The 25,532-nt window shown below is 42.1% G+C and overlaps 1 protein-coding gene across 1 annotated transcript in view; it reads left to right on the forward strand.

Annotated features, from left to right (window-relative positions):
* MBTPS2 (membrane bound transcription factor peptidase, site 2) overlaps positions 1 to 23,641 on the forward strand; it is a 38,616-nt gene extending 14,975 nt beyond the window's left edge. The window contains exons 6-11 of the mRNA XM_060234069.1: positions 7,000 to 7,118; positions 7,677 to 7,857; positions 8,109 to 8,203; positions 13,193 to 13,388; positions 15,619 to 15,694; positions 21,460 to 23,641. Coding sequence (XP_060090052.1) covers positions 7,000 to 7,118; positions 7,677 to 7,857; positions 8,109 to 8,203; positions 13,193 to 13,388; positions 15,619 to 15,694; positions 21,460 to 21,682 — 890 coding nt within the window. The 3' untranslated portion in view covers positions 21,683 to 23,641. The remainder of the gene's footprint in view (positions 1 to 6,999; positions 7,119 to 7,676; positions 7,858 to 8,108; positions 8,204 to 13,192; positions 13,389 to 15,618; positions 15,695 to 21,459) is intronic.
* Positions 23,642 to 25,532: the final 1,891 nt, after the last annotated feature.

Consider the following 25,532-nt stretch of genomic DNA (forward strand, 5'->3'; position numbering starts at 1 on the left):
GTGTATGAATGTTTCGTTACAGACCAAATCTGACTGTAAAAGGTCTTGTTATAATCAATGTTCACCCTAATTCTCGCAGCCCCCTCCCCCCGCCCAGCAGAGCAGTTCATATCCTGAGCAGAATATAACTGCTGTTCTCTTAAAATGGGCAATGGGCAGCGCAAGACCCTGCGTGACTCCAGATTGCTGCTGAGTGGGAATTCCTGTTAATGAATAATGCACAGCTTGGTGGGAACTCTGGTTATAGCTCATATTTGGGTGCTAACATTACTGAATTATATTCCCTAAAAAGCCCTAGAAAATAAGACAGCATTGCACTTCCTGCAGAAAACAAACAGTGAGGAGGTACCCTCAATTCCTGTGTCAGTCTAATTCTATAAATAGTCTAGATTCAGGCAACAACATTGCTCGACCTTCGGTGAAGGGGTTGCAAGCAACAGTTAATCAGATGTAATTAGCACACTGTTTCATGTAGAGTATGATGCACAGATCCAGGGTTGTGAAGGGCATTACAGGAAAACAACAGCACCTTAAACTGCTAATGGAAAAATATAGGCAACCAGTGAGTTGCTTCAACATAGGGGTAATGTGCAGCTTTAGGAACAGCATTAGTTTGCTTCTCTAATAAGATGGGTTCAAAAACATCCCCGATTCTTTGCCTGATCTGCAAGGAACAGTTTTATCCCATCAAGGGTAAACTGGTCATTAAGCTACAGATACTCAGTCTTACCAATGAGTATCATTGATAATTCTCCTAGACAAAGTCAACTTGTTTTGCATTAGCCATTTATTTATTTACTTTGACCCTTTCTTATCCTGCTTTTCTCCCCAATGGACATCCAAAGCCACTTCCAAAGGAATGTCAGTTCTGTTTTAAAAAACTTAATAAAACAGATGGTCCAGAAAATACCCAGGGCAGGGCTGGTATCATAGTCCATCCAGGGCATATGCTGAGAGTCATGGGCTATGGGCTGAGAGCACTTTGGCTTTTGCCAAAAGATTTGCTCTTTCCAAACCCAGGCTTTTAAGTAGCTAAAATGGGACAGAGAGAAAAACAGCCTAGCTCTGAAACCGCTGGCAGCCATCTCTCCTTACCCCTTCCCGCTTTCATCACAACTTAAAAACTTCTCTACAAGTGGAGGCTTGGTTAGAGAAATGTAGAACCTCATTCCATCATCATATTGATGTCTCTCAATGTGGCAAAATCCAATATTCAGCAAAAGGAAAAAGGGAGAAATATTCAAATGTATAGCAGGCCGATCTATAGAACAGGTCAATCAATTTAAATACTTAAGAATCCATCTTGAAGCATTTCTCGCATGGAAAATACATCTAGATCTGGTGAGGAACACTGTTTTGAGATAGGGAGGACAATTGTGAAATACTACACAGTAGGAGGTGAATTTGTTCCCTTAGCCTTAAAGGTATATAATGCTAAGGTTTCAAACCAGTTCCTGGAACTTTAGTTTCAGGCCACTTCTGAAAAAATTGACTGCATCTAGCAGGATTTCTTCCAGCACTTACTGACTACTACCAGATGTATCTTGGAAACAGTGCTGCGAATGGAATTGGGTGAATTATTGATGGTAGCTAAGGCTTGGATAAAAGCATTTCTTTCTAAAGTAAAGGTTTTAAAATCTGTGGAAGGGCTCACTCTATTTGGACTTATCCAGACAGATAAATACTATGATCAATGGGATCAAATATTGGAAAGTAAATTAACATGCCTAGGGGTAACAAATGACATGGTTAAGAATACAGGAACTAAAGATATAATTGGGCAAATAAAAATCATGTTAGGAATTGGATGTTACTATTATGTCTATCTGGGCAGCTGCCTTCCCTCATCCATTTTACCCTCACAACAATCCTGTGAGGTATATTAGGCTGATAGAGTGACTTGCCCACTGTGCTTCTTGACAGCATGGAGATTTGAACCTCGATCTCCCAGTAGCTACAGTAACACAAAAAGTGATAAAGTTTTTATTCTTAATCCTCAATATTAGTTCAGTACTTGAACATGTGTTTCTGTTGGAATATTGTGAGTCTTACAAGAGGTACAAGGACTCCTTGAAAAAATCCCTTGGCACCTGTCGCATCAACCATCACCAGTGGTCTGACCTAGCCTCAGATCGCAAAGCATGGAGGCACACCATCCACCAGGCTGTCTCTTCCTTTGAGAACGCCCGCATAGCTGGTCTTGAGGACAAAAGGAGATTGAGGAAGAATCGCACTGCTACAGCACCAACCCCAAATCAGACTTTTCCCTGCAGCCACTGTGGCCGGACCTGCCTGTCCCGCATTGGTCTTGTCAGCCACCAGCGAGCCTGCAGCAGACGTGGACTACTGCACCCTTCTTAAATCTTCATTCGCGAAGTCAAGCCGAGAGACAATCCTTTTAGAACAATAGAATCAGAGTTGGAAGGGGCCATATAGGCCAACTCCCTGCTTGATGCAGAATCAGCCTAGAGCATCCCTGACAAGTGTTTGTCCAGCTGCTGCTTAAAGAGTGCCAGTGAGGGGGGGCTCACCACCTCCTTACATAGCTGATTCCACTGTGAATAATGCTTACTGTATAAAAAAGGTTTCCCTAATACCCAGCAGGTACCTTTCCACCCTTAATTTAAACCCATTATTGTGAGTCCTATCCTCCAGTGCCAACAGGAACCCTCCCTGCCCTCCTCTAAGTGGAAAGGAAAGGTCCCCGATGCAAGCAGCAGTCGTTTTCGACTCTGGGGTGACGTTGCTTTCACAACGTTGTCACAGCAGACTTTTTATGGGATGGTTTGCCATTGCCTTCCCCAGTCATCTACACTTTCCTCCCAGCAAGTTGAGTACTCATTTTACCTCGGAAGGATGAAAGGCTGAGTCAGTCATGAGCCGGCTACCTGAAAATCCACCTTCCACCGGGGATCGAACTCAGGTCATGAGCAAAGCTTAGGACTGCAGTACTGCAGCTTTAACACTCTGCGTCACAGGGCTCTAAGTGACAGCCCTTCAAATACTTAAAGAGCAATCATGTTCCCCTTCAACATCCTCTTCTTCAAGCTGAAGATTCCAAAGTTCCTCAGCCTTTCCTCATAAGACTCCAGGCCCCTGATCATCCTTGTTGTTCCCCCCTGCCCCCGGTCCATTCTCTCCACATCCTTTTTGAAGTGAGGCCTCCAAAACTATGCTGGATGTGACCTGACCAATGCAATGTGCAGTATGACTATGACATCTTGCAATTTGGATGTTATGTTTCTGTTGATCAGGGCCAGCACACTCATTAGATGACCTTAGGCAGTCACCTAGGACGCAGCCCGGAGGGGTGCCAAATTGGGTGCCCCCATGTGACTCACATGGCTGCTGCTGCTGCACTGGGGCAAAAGCTGGGAAAGTGGGGGCCACCCCTCCCTCCCAGGTGATTTAAATCATGCAGGAGGTTGCCCAGGAGCAGCCCCTGCACTTCCCACACCAGCGAAAGGGCCCGCCAGTCAGGTGATCAGCAGGGCCTTTATATCTCACACTGGAAGACCAGCAGCTGGGCCATCAGGGCTCCTAGACTGCTGTAGGCAATGTCATGAGTGGGCCTTGTCAGGCGCTGTCCATTGTATGACCTGGAAGCGGGGGAGGCAAGAGCGGGGCAAGTGCCGGGGCTTGGGGAGGGAGGGAGAGGGAGGCTTTCCCAGTGGGCTGAGCAAACTGTTGTGAGCTCGATTTTGTGCATTTGAGGAAAGACACTGGACCACACTCCTGCAACCATGCATGGGATCCTTTTCTGGGTGCAGCAAGACTCCTGCTCACTTGGGACCAACTGCTAGCCTGAGGGTGAGACCCTTTCCCTTGCAGGGGTGGTTTTGGATGGTAAGCTGCCTCCAGCATGACTCTAATGAGGTAGTCTAAATGAGGGAGCCAGCCTGAAGGATGCGGGTGTCTCTTGCCTGGAAAGACTCCTTTGGGCTAGGCAACTGAAGCCCCTGCTGGGAAGCCATCTTACGGTAGGAGAATAAAATCCCAGGGCGGGGTGGGTGGTGAGTGGGAGTTGAGCTTCAGCATCTTGAGGAACTTCTTTGCTTGGAGTTGGTGCTGTTTCCAAAGGGGGTTCATCAGGGTGGCCATCCCTTTCCCACCTTGCTCTTTTCCCTGCCTTCAGTCAGCTGGGGAGCTTTGGGAGAAAAGAACAAGAGTCCAGGAGCACCTTAAAGACCAACAAAATTTGTGGTTGGGTAGGAACTTTATAATTATTTTCCTTCCAAATATAGAACACAGAGCTGCACTCCTAAGTACACTTACGCGAATAAGCCCCATTGAGCTCAGTTGAACTTCTGAGATAACAGTATGCTGAAGATTGCTTAAGAGACTTCTATCCCTATACACTTTCTGTTTGCTTTTTAACATTCAGCCTTTTGAATATTTCTGAAGAATTTGAAAACTTGCAAACTTACAGAGAACGCCAGAAGTGTTGTGGTTATTACTGCTCTGGAGATGTGGCATTAAGTCCAAGTAGTGACTCTTCACCTAATGCATCTTGTGGCTGCAGTTTTGTGGAAGTTAGACACTGCTTATTGGAGAGAAAAGTGGCCACATGTGGATCCTGTCAGTTTTGGCTAGACATTTTATCCTTGACTCTCATTGGAACTGGTGGAATGGGTGTCCAGACTCAGAGATGAGAGTTCAGAATAGACAGATTGGAGTAAGGCCGAGAGCTGAATGCACCAGAAAGGAGAAATCCTTTCCCTTCTTTCTGTTGTGGGAGGGGGGGAGTAGCTTTCCATTTTGGGTTCATTAGCTTGGAGGTGACCTCATGTATGGCTGACTTAAGTCTGCTGGTCTGCTGGAAGAGACTGACCAAGAAAGAGATCTTGGGGTCGTGGTAGATAACTCCCTGAAAATGTCAAGACAGTGTGCGATTGCAATAAAAAAAGGCCAATGCCATGCTGGGAATTATTAGGATGGGAATTGAAAACATCAGCCAGTATCATAATGCCCATGTATAAATCAATGGTGTGGGCTCATTTGGAGTACTGTGTACAATTCTGGTCACTGCACCTCAAAAAAGATATTATAGCATTGGAAAAAGTGCAGAAAAGGGCAACTAGAATAATTAAAGGGTTGGCACACTTTCCCTATGAAGAAAGGTTAAAACACTTGGGGCTCTTTAGCTTGGAGAAGTGTTGACTGATGGGTGACATGATAGAGGTTTACAAGATTGTGCATGGGATAGAGAAGGTAGAGAAAGTACTTTTCTCCCTTTCTCACAATACAAGAACTTGTGGGCATTCAATGAAATTGTAGAGCAGTCGGGTTAAAAGGAAGTACTTCTTCACCCAAAGAGTGATTAACATGTGGAATTCACTGCCACAGGAGGTGGTGGCGGCTACAAGCATAGATGGCTTCAAGTGGGGAAAGGATAAGCATATGGAGCAGAGGTCCATCAGTGGCTATTAGCCGCAGCTTATTGTTGGAACTCTCTGTCTGAAGCAGTGATGCTCTGAATTGTTGTGCTTGGTGGGGGGGGGGCACAGTGGAAGGGCTTTTAGCCCCACTGGTGGACCTCTTGATGGCACTTGGTTTTTTTGGCCACTGTGTGACACAGAGTGTTGGACTGGATGGGCCATTGGCCTGATCCAACATGGCTTCTCTTATGTTCTTATGGTCTCTTCCTTACTGCCCTTTGCTTGATGTGTTTGCCAAATTGCCTGTCAGAAGGTTCCAAGGATCTTGTGTGCTTCAGCTGCTTCCTTGGCTCTCGTGAAACCTGTCCCAAATCCTCCCCCATCTGTGTCTGAAGCTTACCCAGCATCTTGCCTCTTAAATGAAACAGGTGGCTATCAGGAGAAACTGCCATTGGCACTACCTTGGCTGTGCATACCAGCGTGTGCTTGGTGGAAGTCTGCATGAAGGCAGAATTGACCTGCTGACTTTCTGATCCTGGGGCTGAGTGGAAATTTTCAGTTAAACATTCGTGGGTGAGGTCTCACTTTGTCTTTTCTGAGATGATGCCAATTCCTTAAACCTTCATTGTTCAAAGCCTAATGTGGCTAAGCGAGGAGGGCAGGCCAGGGTTTCGGCGAGTGCCCCCTCTGGTGGCTTTCTGAACTAGGGTGGGGGCACAAGTAAGTAGCCTCACCTAGGGTGCCAAAAAGCCTGGCACTGGCCTTGCTGTTGATACACCCCAAGATGGCATCAGCCTTTGTTGTCGCTGCATCACACTGGCTGCTCATATTTAATTTACAGTGTACCCATACCACAAGATCTTGTTCACATACAGTGTTACTCAGAAGTGTATCCCCATCCAGTATGCATGCTGCTTATTTTTGTTACCCAGATGTAGAACTTGGCACTTATCCCTTTAAATTGCATCTTGTTCACATCCTCCCACTTTCCCAGTGTGTTCAGATTTCAATGAATTCTATATCTTCTCTGTGTTCGCTGCTCCTCTCAATTTGGTGTCATCTGCAAGTTTAATGAGAATTCTCTCAAAACCCTCATCCAAATCATTTATAAAAATATTGACGAGTACTGGGCCTAGAACTGAGCCCTGTGACATCCCCACTAGACATCTCTCTCCATTCAGATGAAATGCCAGTGACAGCTACCCGTTGAGTGTGGTTCTCCGACCAGTTTTCTGAAGGCAATTGAGAGAGCTCTGTTCAATAATAATTCAAATGTTTTCTTTCATCCCAGAATTATCACGTATTTTCTAATATTCATGTTGACCCTTCTAGGTAGCCAATCAGACTAGTTTTCATTTATTCATCTATTTATTCACTCTTGGACTCTGCTCTGTATGTTCTTTACCAAGAGCTGCGCCACATTTTCAGGGAAATAATCTAACATAGAGCTGTGGTAATGCTTGACATTTGAATCTTTGAAGGATTGAGTCAAAATTTATATTTTCATGAAACAGACCTTGTAATGATAGTTTGTCTTAAGGTTATCATAGTACATTAAAGAAGGTTCTGTTTCATCATGCTTTATGTTGTACAGATAGTCAATATTTTTCTTTCTTTGTAGGAGTCTGGCATAACTTTGTGCTTGGAGTTGCAAGTCTTGTGGTTCTTTTCATACTGCCAGCTCTTCTTTTTCCATTCTATTATACTGGTGCAGGGGCACTTGTTACTGAAGTCACAGAGGTAAGGCCAAGGAGGGATGAAAACAACTGGTAACCTGTAAAGTCAAACTTTACAGACTCTCTCTAATCACTCCCATTTTATTCTATGGGGCTCACCCTCCTGTCCCTCACCCACACTTCAGATGCTGTGACTTTTCAGCCATGCATCTCTGGATTTGGGCTTCATTTATTTTCCACTCTTCTCCCATTTTTAAGGTATTCTGAGCTGCTTTGATTTTTGAGTCAGGACAGATCCTGTTCTGTTTAGAGATGGGCACAAAGTTCACCCATCCCAGTACATATTTCCACCCAGTGTTATCATTTTCAATAGTAATTGAAGGAAGTAAATGCCACATTTAAAATATTTTATTTTTGTTAAGCTTTAGTAACCTGATGTGTTTTGGGCCCCATTGGGTGAACATGATGAGGTATAAATTAGGTAATACATTGCTAACAGCATAATACTAACTTTTCTCTGTATACATTCGGAAAGAATGACTTCAAGAGAGACATTGAGAAGATACTGATGATCGGATTCTTAACCTGCTAGCTTCTCAGCTGCATACTTTCTTGTTTTTAGGACTCTCCCGCTAACGGACCCAGGGGCCTATTTGTAGGTGATCTTGTCACTGCTCTGCAGGACTGTTCAGTTTATGGTGTGGAGGACTGGAATTCTTGCCTAGGAGAGATTTCTCGGAAGCCACAAACTGGCTATTGCATAAAAGCAACAGTTCTGCAGCAGCTAAGCTTCCCATCTAGAGGTACTGTTTTTCTCAGGGTGAATGTTATTGCTGATTATACTTTTGTATTTGTTGTAAGATTATATTCCAGGAAGTCAGAAATGGTTCCAATCTGGTTGTCTTCTTATACCATCAACATTCCAGTTCTGTCAGTCTGTCCCTGGGGACATCCTTGGAACAATTGACTTTATTCCTACACTTCTTTACTTCAAGAAAATAAATCCAGCAAGTTGTGATTTCTGGAAATTTAATGAGGTGCATTTCTCTTTTAGGTTTTAAGAGACTTGATGGAACAGTTGAATGCTGTAGCAACAATAGCCTCACCGATGTCTGCTTTTCATACAGTAATAATTTGGAGAGCCACCTGGTAAGTGGCTTATGGGTACTGATCTGTACAGTGCAAACATATTTAGTTTATAATACAAGTTGATTTTAAACATTGTTTTCAGATATGAAGAATGCATATGGAATATTAACTTAGTGGAACACACTAGTGTTTTGGTGCAGTCTGTGAAATGGAAATAAGTTAAATTAGGGCCAAAATGTATGTGAGGCTTTGTAACAATGGATCCAGGTTCTGTGGATGCAGATTGCTTTTCCTACAGCTGCATAGCTGTGTTGGGAAGAGAGGAGCTCTTGCCTCCCCACCCCCCCGACCTCTGCCACACCATTTGCCTGAACCAAAACAGCCCCAAAAGAATTATTTGCTCAAGGGGGCTGATTTCTCTCACTTTTTTCCTCTTCACAAGACATGGTTCCGAGATGAATTGGGACCTTTAAAATGGCACTCCCCACAGCTGCTGTGGTCCTGCAAGGAAAGTGAAGCTAGTCCAGGAAACCCCAGCCTGACTTTTTACAAAACCTAGTAAATAGTTTGACTCTTAGCTGCTGTTGGAGAAATACACAGATCAAACTCTCAGTTTTGTTCACTGAATAAGGAGCTTTGATGATCCCCATGCATTTGGCTTGTTGAACAGAATAAAATGCATTAGTAGAACCAGGTTTGAGTAGTAGATAAAAAGAGCAAGGTAAGATTGTGTAGGCTTTCTCTTCAAGACATAGGAAGTGTTCCATCTCGGCAAAGTAAATTTAATACAATAAAAAGTTTTCAGTTTTTTACACAGCCAAATAATGGTGGTGATGTATGAATAGATAATGGGTCGATTTTAAGTACTCTGCTGAGCCAGGAAGCTTTCAACATCCCCACTCTTTTCACCACCACCTTCCCTTCCATCTAAGTCTTGCAAAAGAATGTTCTCCTGTTACCCAAATGGGAGTGTTCTAATTAACTGGGGGAATAAGTGTGACTGGAGACCAGTGAGAAGGGGGTAATTAGGGGATCTCCACCGATGTTTATGAGGATTGTTGCCTTAGAGAACTCTCAAAATAAACCAGGCTGCAGTAAAACTGGAAAGGTGTTTTATTATAAAAAGAATAAGAGAGTAGAACATAGATGCACAAAGCACATGGGGAACATAGAAACTATCTAAGAGGAAAATAAAAGGGAGTAGTGAGGACAATGATACAAGGAAGGCAATATTTACCAAGTCTTGAAGACTGAGGCCTGTGAAAGACAGAGAGAGAAATGGCCAATATTTCCTGGAGAGGAGGAGGAGAATTGCAGATTTATACCCTGCCCTTCTCTCTGAATCAGAGACTCAGAGCGGCTTACAATCTCCTTTATCTTCTCCCCCCACAACAGACACCCTGTGAGGTGGGTGGGGTTGAAAGGGCTCTCACAGCAGTTGCCCTTTCATGGACAACCTCTGCGATAGCTATGGTTAACCCAAGGCCATTCCAGCAGGTGCAAGTGAAGGAGTGGGGAATCAAACCAGGTTCTCCCAGATAAGAGTCCATGCACTTAAGCACTACACCAAGCTAGCTCTCACAAAGATGTTTAGCACTGAGAACATCCACGCATTACCATGTATGGTGTGATATTTAGCACTCAGAACATTCACACTGTACTATGGCTCAGAGTGTGTCCAGTTATAGGAAAAGTTCTCCCAGGGATAATCTGACATGTTTGACCCTAAAACAATACCTTGATTGGATGTCCCCAGCTGAACAAAGACCTTGGAAAACTTGTGATCGGTTTGTCTGAATGGTGTTAATGAGATTGCTCAATGTAAACCAAAAGTGTTAGTGTTCTCTGATGACCCTTGAACACAGGATTGGAGAAGCTATCGGGCAGTGTGAATAGCACTAGTTAGGATCAATGGATGAGGTAAGATGTGACTGGGTGTGGATGGGGTTAAGTCAAGGTAAGAGGAGGTGTTCTCAGGAAACCCATTGTGAAGATTAAATACCATTTTTTATGGTGGGGAGGAGAGCTATTAGCAAGTCATCTGTCCTGATTCATCTTCCAAAACATTTTTTCTATACTTGTCTCTGGGCAGTGTGCATTTTTTTTTTCTCCAGCTCCATTTTATTTCCACTTCTAGGCCAGACTGTGCAGTACACATGCGATTTTGAAACTGCCCATCTGCAGGAGGGGTCTGGCTACTAACACTGCCTATGATTTATTTATATGGTATATCCCTGTATTAAAAATAATTGGAAAGCATGTGAATATGTGTAGCAATTCATTTTCAAGCATGTGACATCTTATGATTGCTTAACAGCCCAAGTGTCAAAGTATTTTGAAGAGAGTGCTTGGTTGGTACAAACAAATGAAGAAAACCAACACAATTGTCTGTTGCTGTAGTCTTTCCCACTATGTGTAAATGGAAGCCACTATGGTGGGTGAAGTTCCAGAAGCTTAAGGGACAGTGTACCTGCTGTGGTTTACAGTGAGAGAATCCCACAACCACAGATTGGGCTGCTTTACAAGTTTGTAATCTGTAGCATTATCACTGTGGTGATCCTTCTCTGTGGTAGTCCTTGAGCAATAATAATAATAATAATAATAATAATAATAATAATAATAATAATAATAAAATTTTATTTATATCCCGCCCTCCCCGCCAAGGCAGGCTCAGGGCTGCTAACAACATATCCATACAGTAATTATACAAAACTTTTAAAATCAACATTAGTCTTAAAACCATTTTAATTTACAATTAACAATAAATTGACAGTAACAATAGGCGTTTCTGGTGCTATTCTGTCAGTTAGCATGATGGTGAAAGTCACTTAGGCGAAAAGTCACTTAGACGAATCCAGCAATCCTTCAATCAGCAATCCACAAAGGCCATCCTGAAAAGGATGGTCTTGCAGGCCCTGCGGAATTGGTCAAGGCTCCGCAAGGCCCGCACCTCTTCCGGGAGCTGGTTCCATAGGTGTGGAGCTACAATAGCGAAGGCCCGTGTGCGAGGATGGCCAGCTTGTTCTTCCCTGCTGACCTCAGTGCTCTCTGGGGCTCGTACGGGAAGACGGTCCCTCAGGTAAGCAAGTCCCCGACCATATAGGGCTTTAAAGGTAATAACCAGCACTTTGTAGCAAACCCGGTATGTAACTGGCAGCCAGTGCAGTCCGCGCAGCCCTGGCTGTATGTGCTTCCACTTCGGGAGCCCTAATAACAGCCTAGCCGCCGCGTTCTGCACTAGCTGCAGCTTCTGGGTTTGGCACAGAGGCAGCCCCATGTAGAGGGTAGTCCAGTCTTGAGGTGACCGTCGTATGGATCACTGTTGCTAGGTCCCGACGCTCTAGGAAAGGGGCCAACTGCCTTGCCCGCTTCAGATGAAAAAACGCCGACTTGGCAGTGGCTGCTATCCGGGCCTCCATTGATAATGAAGGCTCCAGTAGAACTTCCAGGCTCTTGACTTGGTGTGCCGCTTTCAGTGGCACACCGTCAAAAACCGGGAGAGGAATTTCCCTCCCCAGAGCGCCGCGGCCCACGCAAAGGACCTCTGTCTTCGTCGGGTTCAATCATGCCTCTGTATTTACATAATCATTTGAATCCTTCCCTTAACAACAGAATTGTACAATGTAATAATTACGGTTGAGTCTGTGGGTGATTCCGCATTAGCCTTTGCTCCGGCTCCGATGCTGTGTTTCCCCCGGGGCAGATGTTGGTTTCCTCACATTTTGACCCGGGGCAGCAGTTTGACCCGCCTCCGAAGCAGTGCCGCCCCGGATCAGGGTGATCGGCAAAATACCAGATCTTTTTTTTGCTGCGGTTCCGAGGCTCGGAATTTTATGTGCGGAACTCGAGCCAGTGCACTGTCAAACTTGTCGCATCATTAGAACACACCCACATAACTCCACGCCCCTGATTCCACCCAGTTATTTCGTCATACCCTCTTACTTTTACTCCCTTTTAAAATTGTCCGTCGTTATCTGATTAGGAATTTTTTTTTTTTAGCAAAGCTGGGCTTGCGTTATAACGCTGCAGTGCATAACACTGCAACACAATTCTCTTCTTTGCCTGAATGCATCTCTTACTTTCAAACACCCTCACTCTTTATGGTGTTCCACGAGATTTTGGTAATGTGCCCTCCATTATCTGGGAAGTAATCTGCCATAACATTTGATTGTTCACAACGTTATTCCCCACCCCCAACTGAAAGCACTTCGTGCTATCATACTTTTTTTTTTACAATAGTTTCGTTACGTCACGAAATGAAAATCGATGTTACGCGAACTAATTTTAAGATGTGCTGATGCCACTTTTATCCACCACCGCCCCCCGCATGTTCCTCAAGAGGGAACTTGGCTATGTTTATAGCCCTTTGCTGATGTGCTGGGGACAATACTTTATATACTACCCCCCCTTCGGGCTCCTTTTTTTAAAATAGTTTTTTCCTGCAAACTTTGTGCTTAGCATTCCAGTGTGCTGAAGTGTGTGCTTCCTGCTGTAGACAATAGACCAGGGGGCAGATTAATGATCAATGGCAGGTGGGAAGGAAAACACGTGACTTTGCAAGTATTGCGCCTCTGGTGTTACGTCGTAACATAATAAAAAAGGTTACGTTGTAACGCGAACACGCATGCATGTAAAAAAAGAACTACATGGATGAGTGAGGAGGGAGGGGAGGGGGAAATTGCTCCAGTTATGGTGGAAACTCCGGGAGCAACTGTACTGTGGAATCAAAACATGCAGAACAGATTGGGAATTGAATCTGGGAGAAATCCTCTAGTGCGGAATCGAGAAATCAGGCCCGCATGGAACAACCCCGGAGTGAAAGGAAGGCAAACGGCAAATGCGGAATCAGCCTGTGTTTATCTATGAGATGTGACCTGGAGCAATTGGCAGCGAACGGGATACCGTATGTGCACATAAAAGTCAGAATGGTTGGAACTGGCCTTTCCCCTTGTCTTGCTAACTGGATAAAGTGCAGCTTTCTGCTGTAGCAGTGCATGCTAGTGAATGTTCTCAGCATAGCTCAATATTTATTTATAATTTCATTTCTAGTATACCTGTTTGCCAGCTCGGAAAACTATTGAAGCCAGTCAGCTCTGCCGTACTAACATGGATTGCCAGAAGGATTTTGTTCCAAGCTTGTGTGTGACTCCTTCTTTGGAAAATCAAACGAGACTTATCCGAGTGAAACACCCACCTCAGATGGATATGCTGTTTGTAGGGCACCCACTACATCTACAGTATACAGGTTTGTTTGATTTGGAGGAAGATTTTAACAAAAATCAGTTCTATTAATGGGATAGCCTTGGTGTGCTTGTTGTCAAGCTTTCTTACTTAAATGTGTTTTCAAACTAGATGTGATAGAAGAACCCATGTATACACTTGTCTAAAATGGACATAGTTTTTAAAAATGTATGCATGGGCAAAAGCACAAGCCTTGTATGTTCATCCTTCACCTAATTGTGAACTGTTCTTTTCAGCATCTTTCTTCTGGTCTGGTTTACTACTCTTATAAGAGCTGAGTTGGAAGAGAAGTGCTGAAAGCAACAGAGTGCAGTGAAGTGGAGCATTGTTTAGCTTTGCTTTCTTGTGTTCTTTGCTTATAAATCAAATGGTTTCCTCTTTAGGCATGGACATAGTTGGAGCACTCCATTCCATCTAAATTGGTCCTGAAAGCCAGATTTCATATGAAGTGAGAGATCCATGAAAGCGTTTTCACATGGCCTTTAAATAAAAGGCAAAGCAGCTGCTGAGGAGTGGGATGTTCAGACCACATTCTGTGGCAAAGAAGCCCTTCCTTCCTTCCTTCCTTCCTTCCTTCCTTCCTTCCTTCCTTCCTTCCTTCCTTCCTTCCTTCCTTCCTTCCTTCCTTCCTTCCTTCCTTCCTTCCTCCTTCCTTCCTTCCTTTTCTTTCTCTCCTGACAGTCTCCTGTTCCAAAACCTTGGCTATCATACTCAACATCAGCACAGTCTGTCTAAATCCAAATGTTTACTCGAAACCCACATGCAGTATCAGTTCTCTTCCTCCCTCAAGTAGTAGCTATGAAGTGGGTCCTCATAAAGGACAACGACAGATTCTCACGACTTTTTGTGCTCAAGTATCCACATACCAAAGTATAAAATAAATATCCACCATTTGAAGCATTACAGGGTGTAGAGTTACATGACTTAAAAAGTAAACTTAGACGCTGAATAGCTTCTTTCTACCTTTCTAGTTCTATGATTTTTAAAGAGACAAGTACCTAATTCTATAAGTGCACATTTCAGAATTGGTTTCTGTTTTATACTTAGCTATATTCAAAGCTATATTGACCTCTAAAGGCCTGGGACCCACATACCTTAAGGACTGCCTTTTCCCATATGAACCTACCCATTTACTCCAGTCATCTTTGGAGATGCTTTGATTGCCTGCAGTATCTGAGGTTTGATGGGTGGAGACCTGAGAAAGGGCTTTCTTGATCACGGCAGCAAAACTTTGGAGCCTCCCCAGGGAGATTTATCTGTCTCTCTGTATCAGTGTCTTCCATCAGTGGGTGAAGACTTGTTTTGTTTGGCATGCTTCCAGTAACCAGTATTCAGTCTCCTCCCTGGTTCTGGTATTGTTCGTTTGTGGTTTTATTGAATTATGTTCTAATTGTAAATGTTTTTAATTGTTCAGATGTTTTTATGCACACTGCCTTGGGGACCGTGCCTTGGGTGGAAGGCAGCATAAAAATGTTTTAAATAAATAATAATAAAGGTTACTCACTCCTCATAGTTGATATGGCACCCCTAGACTTAAATACTTCCTAGCCTGAGACACAGTACTTGGGAGCCAGTTTGCTGTAGTGGTTAAGAGCAGCGGACTGTAATCTGGAGAACCGAGTATGATTCTCCACTCCTTCACGTGCAGCCAGCTGAGTGAACTTGGGTCAGTGACAGTTCTCAGAGCTGTTCTCTCAAGAGCAGCTCTCTCAGAGCTCTCTCAGCCCCACTTACCTCACTGGGTGTCTGTTGTGGGGAGAGTAAGGGAAGGAGATTGTAAGCCACTCTGAGTGAAGGGTGGGGTATAGACCCAACTGTTCTTCCTCCCCTATTGTGAGAAGGGAAAGTGCCCTTGGAATGGAACCAACTTCTTGTTTGTTTGCTGCCCCTTTCCTTTCACAACTTCATCTATAATTCTTCAAATAAAACTCTTAGTGGTGTGGTCTCTTCTCAAAGAGTACAGATGCTCATTGATGAAGTGGCCATAAGCACATCATGTGTTTAGCAGTCACATTCTCACAATGCAGAGACCATTACACTATACAGACAAAGAAGAGAGCATTAGTATGGAAGATGACTCACTGGGTATGTGCAATAATACTCCACTGTCTTGAAAATAGTATGGATAATAATTCCTGCTTTGCCCTGATACTTGTTATAAAGGAACTGTGTTACATACTATCAAATTGCATTTCACTTTCATAAAGAGTTTAAAATATTTTGTTTTGTTCAAGTGAGCCTCAGCAGTTTTGTACCTCGGCACAGTTTTCTCAGCGTGGACCTGCCTGTAGTGATGGAAACTTTTTGCAAGTATCCTTTGATATTTATGTGGTCTTTGGAAGTGATAACAGCTCTTACATACAGAAGAACATCTGAGGGTCACCATTCAAGAGCCTATTCTTTAAAATCACAACTGTAAAATACTTAGTTGAATCTTCAGATTTTACATGAAGGCTGTCAACCAGCTAATGATTAGCTGAACACATGGTACTTTCTATAGAGGCAGACTATTAGTCTATCAAGCATGGTGTAGTGGTTAAAGGGTCTGAATAGGTTCAGATCTCCACTCTGACACACAAGCTTGTTGAATTACCTTGAGCCTGTCGTATGCTCGCAGCCTAATTTATCAAACATGGTAGTTTTAAAATGGAGAAGAGGAGAATTACGTCAGCTGCTTTGGGTGCCTTTTGAAGAGAAATGTGACGAATAAAGGTTAGTATTGTATCCTCTGATAGCAGTTTTGCAGAGTCTTAGGTAGTGATCTTTCATGTCACCTACTGCCTGCTCCTTTTAACTGGAGATGTTTGGGATAGAAACTAGGAAACTAGGTACCATTGGGCCATTCTTCCACCTGTAGTTGATTATTCATTGATTTTTACTTTATTTTCAACAGATTAATTATTTAATTTAAATATTACTTATTGTAACTCCAGAGTAGATACCTTATTGTGAAGACACTTGGGAGCAGTGACCATAACGTTATTGATTTCACCATTTGTATAAATAGGGAGTTGCCCCAAAAGACCAGCACAACCACATTTAACTTTAAAAGGGGTAAATTCTCTGAGATGAGGAGGCATGTGAAGAGGAAACTGAAAGGAAAGATAAATACAGTCCAAACCCTTGGAGAAGCTTGGAGGCTATTTAAAACTACAATCCTAGAAGCTCAGATAAAATATATACCACAAGTTAGGAAAGGCACAAACAGGTATAAGAAAAGGCCTGCATGGTTAACAAACAAAGTAATGGAAGCTGTAAAAGGTAAGAAGGATTCCTTTAAGTGGTAGAAAGTTAGTCCAAGTGAGATTAATAAAAGGAAACACAGGTTGTGGCAAATCAAATGCAAGACTGTGATCAGGCAGGCACAAAGGGACTATGAGGAGCATATTGCAAAAAACATAAAGACCAACAATAAAAATTTCTTCAAATATATTAGAAGCAGGAAACCAGCCAGGGAAGCAGTGGGGCCCTTGGATGACCAAGGGGGAAAAGGATTACTGAAGGAGGATAGGGAAATGGCTGAGAAGTTGAATGCATTTTTTGCCTCCGTCTTCACTGTGGAAGATGAGAAGTGTTTGCCCACTCCAGAACCACTAATTTTGGAAGGGGTGTTGAAAGACCTGCGTCGGATTGAGGTGACAAGAGAGGAGGTCCTAAAACTGATTGACGAATTAAAAACTAATAAGTCACCAGGTCCGGATGATATACATCCAAGAGTTCTGAAAGAACTCAGAGTTGAACTTGTGGATCTCCTGACAAAAATATGTAATCTTTCATTGAAATCTGCCTCCGTTCCTGAGGACTAGAAGATAGCAAATGTCACCTTTAAAAAGGGTTCCAGAGGAGATCCGAGAAACTACAGACCAGTCAGTCTGACTTCAATACCAGGAAAGTTGGTAGAAAGCATTATCAAGGACAGAATGAGTAGGCACATTGATGAACACAAGTTATTGAGGAAGACTCAGCATGGGTTCTGTAAGGGAAGATCTTGCCTCACTAACCTGTTACAGTTCTTTGAGGGGGTGAGCAAATGTGGACAAAGGGGACCCAATAGATGTTGTTTACCTTGACTTCCAGAAAGCTTTTGATAACATTCCTCTTTAAAGGCTCCTTAGTAAGCTCGAGAGTCATGGAGTAAAAGGACAGGTCCTATTGTGGATCAAAAATTGGCTAATTAATAGGAAGCAGAAAGTGAGTATAAATGGGCAGTCTTTGCAGTGGAGGATGGTAAGCAGTGGGGTGCCGCAGGGTTCAGTACTGGGTCCCATGCTCTTTAACTTGTTCATTAATGATTTGGAGTTGGGAGTAAGCAGTGAAGTGGCCAAGTTTGCAGATGGCACTACATTGTTCAGGGTGGTGAGAACCAGAGAAGATTGTGAGGCACTCCAAAGGGATCTGTTGAGGCTGGGTGAGTGGCTGTCAGCATGGCAGATGAGGTTCAATGTGGCCAAGTGCAAAATAATGCACATTGGGGCCAAAAATCCCAGCTACAAATACAAGTTGATGGGGTGAGAACTGCAGAGACTGACCAAGATCTTGGGGTCATGGTAGATAGCTCACTGAAAGTGTCAAGACAGTGTGCATAATGCCCCTGTATAAATCAATGGTGAGGTCTCATTTGGAATACTGTATACAATTTTAGTCACCGCACCTCAAAAAGGATATTATAGCATTGGAAAAAGTCCAGAAAAGGGCAACTAGAATGATTAAAGGTTTGGAACACTTTCCCTATGAAGAAAGGTTAAAATGCTTGGGGCTCTTTAGCTTGGAGAAACGTCGGCTGCGGGGTGACATGATAGAAGTTTACAAGATTATGCATGGGATGGAGAAAGTAGAGAAAGAAGTACTTTTCTCCCTTTCTCACAATACAAGAACTCTTGGACATTCAATGACATTGCAGAGCAGTCAGGTTAAAACAGATAAAAGGAAGTACTTCTTCACCCAAAGGGTGATTAACATGTGGAATTCACTGCCACACGAGGTGGTGGCGGCTACAAGCATTGCCAGCTTCAAGAGGGGATTGGATAAAAATATGGAGCTGAGGTCCATCAGTGGCTGTTAGCCACAGTATATTACTGGAACTGTCTGGGGCAGTGATGCTCTGTATTTTTTGTTCTTGGGGGGGCGCAAAGTGGAAGGGCTTCTAGACCCACTTGTGAACCTCCTGATAGCACTTGGGGTTTTTTTTTTGGGGGGGGGGGTTGGCCACTGTGTGACACAGAATGTTGGACTAGATAGGCCATTGGCTTCTCTTATGTTCTTATGATTGAAAAAAGTATGAGAAAACTTACAATTTAATAAACAAAAACTCACATTCGTTATTAAGATTAAATTAGATGTTTAATATAGTCATTTTCTCTTATGATCGCAATAAAGTAGTATTACACACAATCCTCCTAATTATGATCTTAATTATCTCCCCCACTGACTAACCAACTGCAGGTTTATGGTTTTGTTCCTAAATGTTATGAATTCCTGGTTTTTATCAGAATAATCTGTGCTGATTTTCTTTAAACTGAATTTAAATACCAATAAATATTTTTTTAAAAACTGAGTTTAAATAAATAGGGTACTGGGAAACAGTACAGGTTAAGATATCAAGTGTCTTGGTGGCATTTTAAAGGCCAGCATATTAATTGTGGCGTAGGCTGTAGCTCATTTTGTTTGCCTTAAGCAGACTAACACATTTACTCTAGAATATGTCACTGTAGGAGTGAGAAGCAATAACGAGAATAAATCAGTCTAAGAGTTTATTGTTCTCCAGATGAAGCAACACCTGAATTTTTTTTAAAAGTGTCAGTTAAATCTGAAATGGAACAGAACCAGAAAAACTAGTTCAGATTAAGGACTTGTCTTTGTGTGTGTGGAGGGGAACCCTGATAATGCAATATGATCGCTGTGAGCACACACAGTATCTTGAAAGAAATTTTTGAAACATTTTGGCTTTGTTCAGGTTGTGTGCTGTGCTCTTCAAGAGCTGGGAACCCACAGGAAGGATAGTGATCTGCAGTTTTCAGCTGAGGTCAGCTGTACCAGAACGTGAAATTAAATAGGTTGGTACACCAATAGGAAGAGGTATGCAATTCTGTTCTGAGCAGTTCCTCTAGCTGTTAAAGTTTTTGGATGGCTTGGAGGTAAATAGCATCACCTGGTAAATAACATAACCTTAAGACTCTATTAAAGGGGCTGGATTTTTTTCCCTCCAGGCTGTTGACAAGCCTATTAATATAGAATTTATGGCTGACAGTTGTAACAAATAAAATCCAAGAAAATTCAGCAAGCTTTCTGAGAAAAACCAATATTAAGGTTTTCCCATATGGATCAGAATAGTGGTGTAGTGACTTAGCATGTTTGAATCTGGGAGACCCTGATTCAAATTCCTATTCATCCATGACGAATGTATATGAACATATGAAGCTGCCTTATACTGAATCAGACCCTGGGTCCACCAAAGTCAGTATTGTCTTCTCAGACTGGCAATGGCTCTCCAGGGTCTCAAGCTGAGGTTTTTCACACCTATTTACCCGGACCCTTTTTAGTTGGAGATGCTGGGGATTGAACGTGGGACCTTCTGCTTACCAAGCAGATGCTCTACCACTGAGCCACAGTCCCTCCCTATTGGATGCTTGTGCCTGTTGCATTTTCTCAGCCTTGTCTACCACACAGGGTTGTTGTAATGATAAAATAAGGAAGGAGAACAATGTGCACTCTCTGCCTTAAGTCCTTTGGAAGAAGGGTGGGGGTAAAAATGCACTAGATATGTATATAGAACATAGGCTATACAGTAAATACACCATGGTTTTGATGGTCATACTTTGTTATATAGCTGTGTTATCTTATGTATTGTGTTCTATAGTTGGAATAGTGTAATGAAACTTTAAGATACTGGCCTGGTTTCTATTTTTTCCTGTCACCAAGCTAAAGATATATCCTCTGGTCTAACGTAAATAAAGTCTATAAGTTTGTGAGTGGAAAAAAGTGTAAACTTTCATGCTGTGATATTTTTATGCTTTTTAAAGATTTCTTTTCCACAATCCACTACAAGTGGGATTATAAAGAGAGCTCCAACTGTTCTTGGAGCATTACAGTTGCTATCCCCCCATGTGCAAGATTTTGCTATATGTTTATTTGGAAGAAAGTACAATTCAGCAAACATCCTGTTTCTCCTGACCACTATACCTCTATAAATTTTGTTAACAGCCTTCATTGCTGTGGTGAGCACACAATTCCTGAAGGGAACGTTTTTTCTTGGGAGGTGGGTGGTATTAATTACTGTTTTTCCCTTTACAGCCTAAGTGATCTCTGATGTTCTTTTATTATTATAATTTAATCATTGCACAGTTAATAGTCATGTAAAAGAAAACTGATAATAGCTGGAAAGAGAAAGGCAGAGAGTAATTTGTCTTCTTTCTCTCAGGGAACAAGAGTTTAAGGTTCCTTAAGGAGTTCCATGGCCACAGAGAGGGAAGAGGAGGTAATTAGACTGAGAACCAAAGTCCTTTAAATCAGGAGAAAATTTAAATGGGCTGTAGGCCTGGTAGCAGCAGGAGGTGTTCTTCAGCACATGCATGGGGAGTTGGTACTGCAGTTATATTAAACTGGGGTTGGGTGAGGATAACCATGAGATTTTTTTTTAAAGTAAAATAATTGGATTGGAATGGAATAATAAGACCTTGTCTGTATTGGCTTTTAAAAAATAGCACCCAAATTGAATGAAGTATATTCAAAATAAAATGACTAGTTATAGTACCATTTTTAGGGTAAACAGGTTTTGGCTTAGTCAATGATTTAAAAATCATCTCAAATGGTAGGGGAACAGAGAAATTTGAATATAGGATAGGAATTTGAAATGCCATTTTAAAGCAATTGGTATTTGTGATTTTTAATAAGACTACACATGTACTTACAAAAAAGGTAGATATCAAATTATATTGAATGGGTGGCCCTTAATGTCTGGGAGGGTTTGCTTTTTGTATCCAAGGTATCTTTCCACTCATTATTTTTCCAGACTTCAGAAGCTAATAATGCATTTCATAGGTATGTATGTTTTCACATCCCTTAACTAATATAACCAGATATTTGATTTCACTGTCTGGAGCATTGGCTGTAATTAATGCAGTCCCCTGCTTCGCTTTGGATGGTCAATGGATACTCAACTCTTTCCTGGAAGCTACTCTCAGTGCCTTGATTGTTGAAAAACAAAACAGGGAGCTTGTGGGCTTTTTAATTTTGCTTGCTGGCAGCACGCTTTTGGCTGCCAATGTGGCTCTAGGACTCTGGATTGTGACAGCACGATAGTATATTAGCAAACTGTGATGTTGGATACCTTGTGTAAATGTTCTAGGAACACAGGATAAAAAATGGCAATTTCCCTTGCTATACATGCTGTGTGTATACACACGTGTGGAACTAGCAGCATGAAACAGCTGTAATCATATTACATGGAAAAAAGCTGTCTGCCAAGGAAACTGTGTCGTAATTCAAGCCCTGGCATAAATATTCTAGAACTGAATAGGTAAATTTTATTATTGTTTTTTCTTCATTGAGAAGGCTACACTGAAGAAGGGTTAGGCATGACATGATTTATTTAAATCTCCAAGTGGGGAAGTAACTTGGCACTAAAATTTTGTCAGTTACAAAGTAAAAACACTTTGTGCTTTGAATAAGGTGAGCAGGGACTTTGTGGTGTATCTCCTGTTCCATTTTAGATTCACAAAAATTGTAGTCTGGGAGAAAGAACCAATTTTATGATCATGACATCCTCTGTCAGCTGCAGCATTACAAAAACACAAACAGCTGCTCTCGCCACACACTACTCACAGCTGCTGCAGGCATACATTGTGCCCATAGGCCACATGTTCTGGAGGGTGCTGAGAAACTTAGGAAGGGAAACCTAATGCAGGCTGGGTGCAGCCTGTGGACCATATTTGGCCTACCTGTTATGTAGATGAAAAGTCCCACTGTCTTTTAAGAATTAAATACATGAGAAACTATTTAAAATAGTTCTTTATAATTTTATATGTGATACATGAATCACTTTAGAACTTTCTGGACTATTACAGTCAGACTGGCTTGAGCCTCTACTCCCCTGTAGGCATCTTTACCTTTAAAATACTTGAATTCTGCTGTTAGAAAGTCAAATGGAGTTTTTCTGTGAATCATAAAATGACTGTGTGTTCTCTTTGGCTCCACACTGAAACTTGCCTTCCATGTGTAATAGGGCTGTGATCAATAGGTCCATCAATATTTGCTTTCCTTAGTGAATGTTAATGTCTCAATTTTTTATGTTTTACATAGGTACTGTTTACACTTAACTGAAGAGCATTCTAATTCCAGCATCTGTTTTAATGAGAAGTTCTGTTTTGTGGATGAGCCTGTTTAAATGTTAACTAATGCCTCATAATATTGAGGTGTCCTTTGCACATGTTGCCAGCTGTGTGGGAGCTGCCCACAGATGGGCAGCTCTCATCTTGCTGGAAAAACATCTAAAGGTCACTGTAGGCATCACAAGAAGTTCATGTAAAGCATTTGTGGTCTAAAACCCAATGCCTTTAGGAGTTTTGCTTTCTCATCTTTGAAAGGGAACACCCTGAGAGTGGATGACATTTTCTGTACTTTTGCTGGGAAATTTTCTAGATGAGAATAAGGACTTTGTGTGGTCCCACTAAGATAATTATTCTGTTACTGTCTCTGTCTCAACCAAATCAGCATGTTGACCACTCAGTATCTTCTTCAGTTTTCTTATCAGCAGATTTTTTTTAAAGTGCTTGCTTCAGACTGATGTGAACGATTCAATCATGCTTATCCAAAGTTATTTTTATAGACAGTATTGATTTGAAAAATATGAAAGGTTTGCTCACAAGTTTTAATTATTGACTATTAGCCACTTAGATTGTCTCCTGGCAAAAAAGTGGGATATAGACTTAAATGTAAACTTAAAAATTCTATATATGTGCCATTTCTAATTTATACTTGATTGTAAAAATCTGTATCAGATGGAAAAATGCTGTTTGATATTCAGAGCGATTGTACATAATTAAGATTAATGCCTACTGTACTCTTCTTATGTACCTTGGCCTGAATGGCCCATACTAGGCAATCTCATCAGATCTTGAAAGCTAACAGTGCCAGCCCTGGTTAGTACTTGGATGGGAGAGCAAGGAAGTCTTTGGTTGCTATGCAGAGGCAGGCAAAGGTGACCATCCTGAACATCTCTTGGTTTGAAAACCCCAATAAATTGGTTCCAACTTGATGGCATTTTCCACCACCACTCTTATGTGACCAATATGGGTCTCAAGACTTCAAATGAGTAAATGTTACAAATGACTAGAGCATTGGTTATTAACCTGCTATTGCCCCATTATCATTGAACACCCCTGTTTCCTTTCATTAATAGAATATGCTTTATCAAAGCAGCTTACCAAAACAAACTAACAACAAAAACAAGCAAATAAATCCTGTCCTGTTGGTAACAGAATTACAGACTTTAAAAAAGACAACACAGCTATACAACTTTTCTCAAACTAGTACCTGCCTTGTGGCAGTAATTCGCCAAATGCCAACCTAAAACAGAATGGTCTTGCGTTTTTCAGACGAGGATGGCTATAGGTCTCTGGGAAGGGCGTTCCCCACATGTTTCTGGGAAGGGCGTATTGTAACTCTGAGACCGTGCTGTGACTGAATGGAGGGATGGCTCAACCAGGAAAAAGCCCTGGCAGGCAGTTTCTTTTTTAAAAGGACATTAAAACAGCATTTCATATAAGACAGCTTTATTTATATAGGTGTATGTAAGAGCTGTGCTTACAATACACAAATCTCAGGCATACATTAAATTAACCCCCTTTGCCTGATGGCCATGTGTGAATACTAGGGTTGCCAATCCCCAGGTGGTAGCTGGGGACCCCCTGGTTTGGAGGCCCTCTCTCCACTTCAGGATTATCAGAAAGCAAGGGGGGGGAGGGAAATGTCTGTTGGGCACTCCATTATTCACTATGGAGACCAATTCCCATAGGGTATAATGGAGGATTGATCCGCAGGTACCTGGGGCTCTGGGGGTGCTGTTTTTTGAGGTAGATGCACCAAATTTGAAGCATAGCATCCAATGCCTCTTCTCAAAACACCCTCCAAGTTTCAAAAATATTCAACCAGAGGGTCCAATTCTGTAAGCCCCTAAAAAGATGCCCCTATTGTTCATTATTTTCAGTGGAGGGAAGGCATTTAAAAGGTGTGTGGTCCCTTTAAATGTGATGGCCAGAACTCACTTTGGAGTTCAGTTATGTTTGTTACAACCTTGCTTCTGGCTCTACCTCAATGCCTCCTGACCCCAAAATCCCCAGATATTTCTTGAATTGGACTTGGCAACCCTAGTGCATACTTCATTAGTAAGTTTGATTCCTGTTTGTTTTGTGCCACATATTTCTTAACTACAGGTTCTGGGGTCTTATCCCCAAGTGTGGGTAGTGTTGCCAGCTTTTTAAACTCATCCCTCCAGCTGCCCCTTCAATTGTTTGATCTGCAGTGATTATTGTTATTTCTCTCCATCCATGAAAAGCTTCAGCTACTAATTTATGCTTATAAAACCTCAGTTTTTAAAAGGGACATTTTCCCCTAGCCTGTTGGCAACCTCAGTTGGTTTCCTCCCAATAACTGCAGATCACCCCCTTGTAGGCTACTGGGTCTTGTTAAAAATTGCTGGAATAGAATTAAACATGTTAATTACCGTTGAATAATGGATGTAACCAATGATAATTATGATAGATGTACCCAAATAATTATGTCCCTAAATGTAACTTACTAAGTAATATTTGTGTTTAAATGGAAGCTTCTTTCTACAAATGTTGTATTCTAGTTTTCCAGGCTGTTTCTTGAGTTATTGTCTGTTGACTAGAATGATTTTTGGCTGGACCAATGGCTAACCCCCACCCCCCACCCCCACCCACAGCATTTGAGGTCTGATTATCAAGGTCACTGTAAAATTCAAGTTTTGGAGTGATTTATGCAATAGTTTGTGCAATATTTGGATTGCAGTCCAAATAATTTGCCAATTTGGAGTCATGATAAAATGCTCAGCTTTTATTTACCCTGGTCTGTGACTTAGAATGCCTGTCCTTGTGTTGGTACTCTGATTTAGCCTATAAGCCAAAAGGAG

Source organism: Heteronotia binoei, chromosome 3, assembly GCF_032191835.1.
Source record: "Heteronotia binoei isolate CCM8104 ecotype False Entrance Well chromosome 3, APGP_CSIRO_Hbin_v1, whole genome shotgun sequence".
Taxonomy (NCBI): Eukaryota; Metazoa; Chordata; class Lepidosauria; order Squamata; family Gekkonidae; genus Heteronotia; species Heteronotia binoei.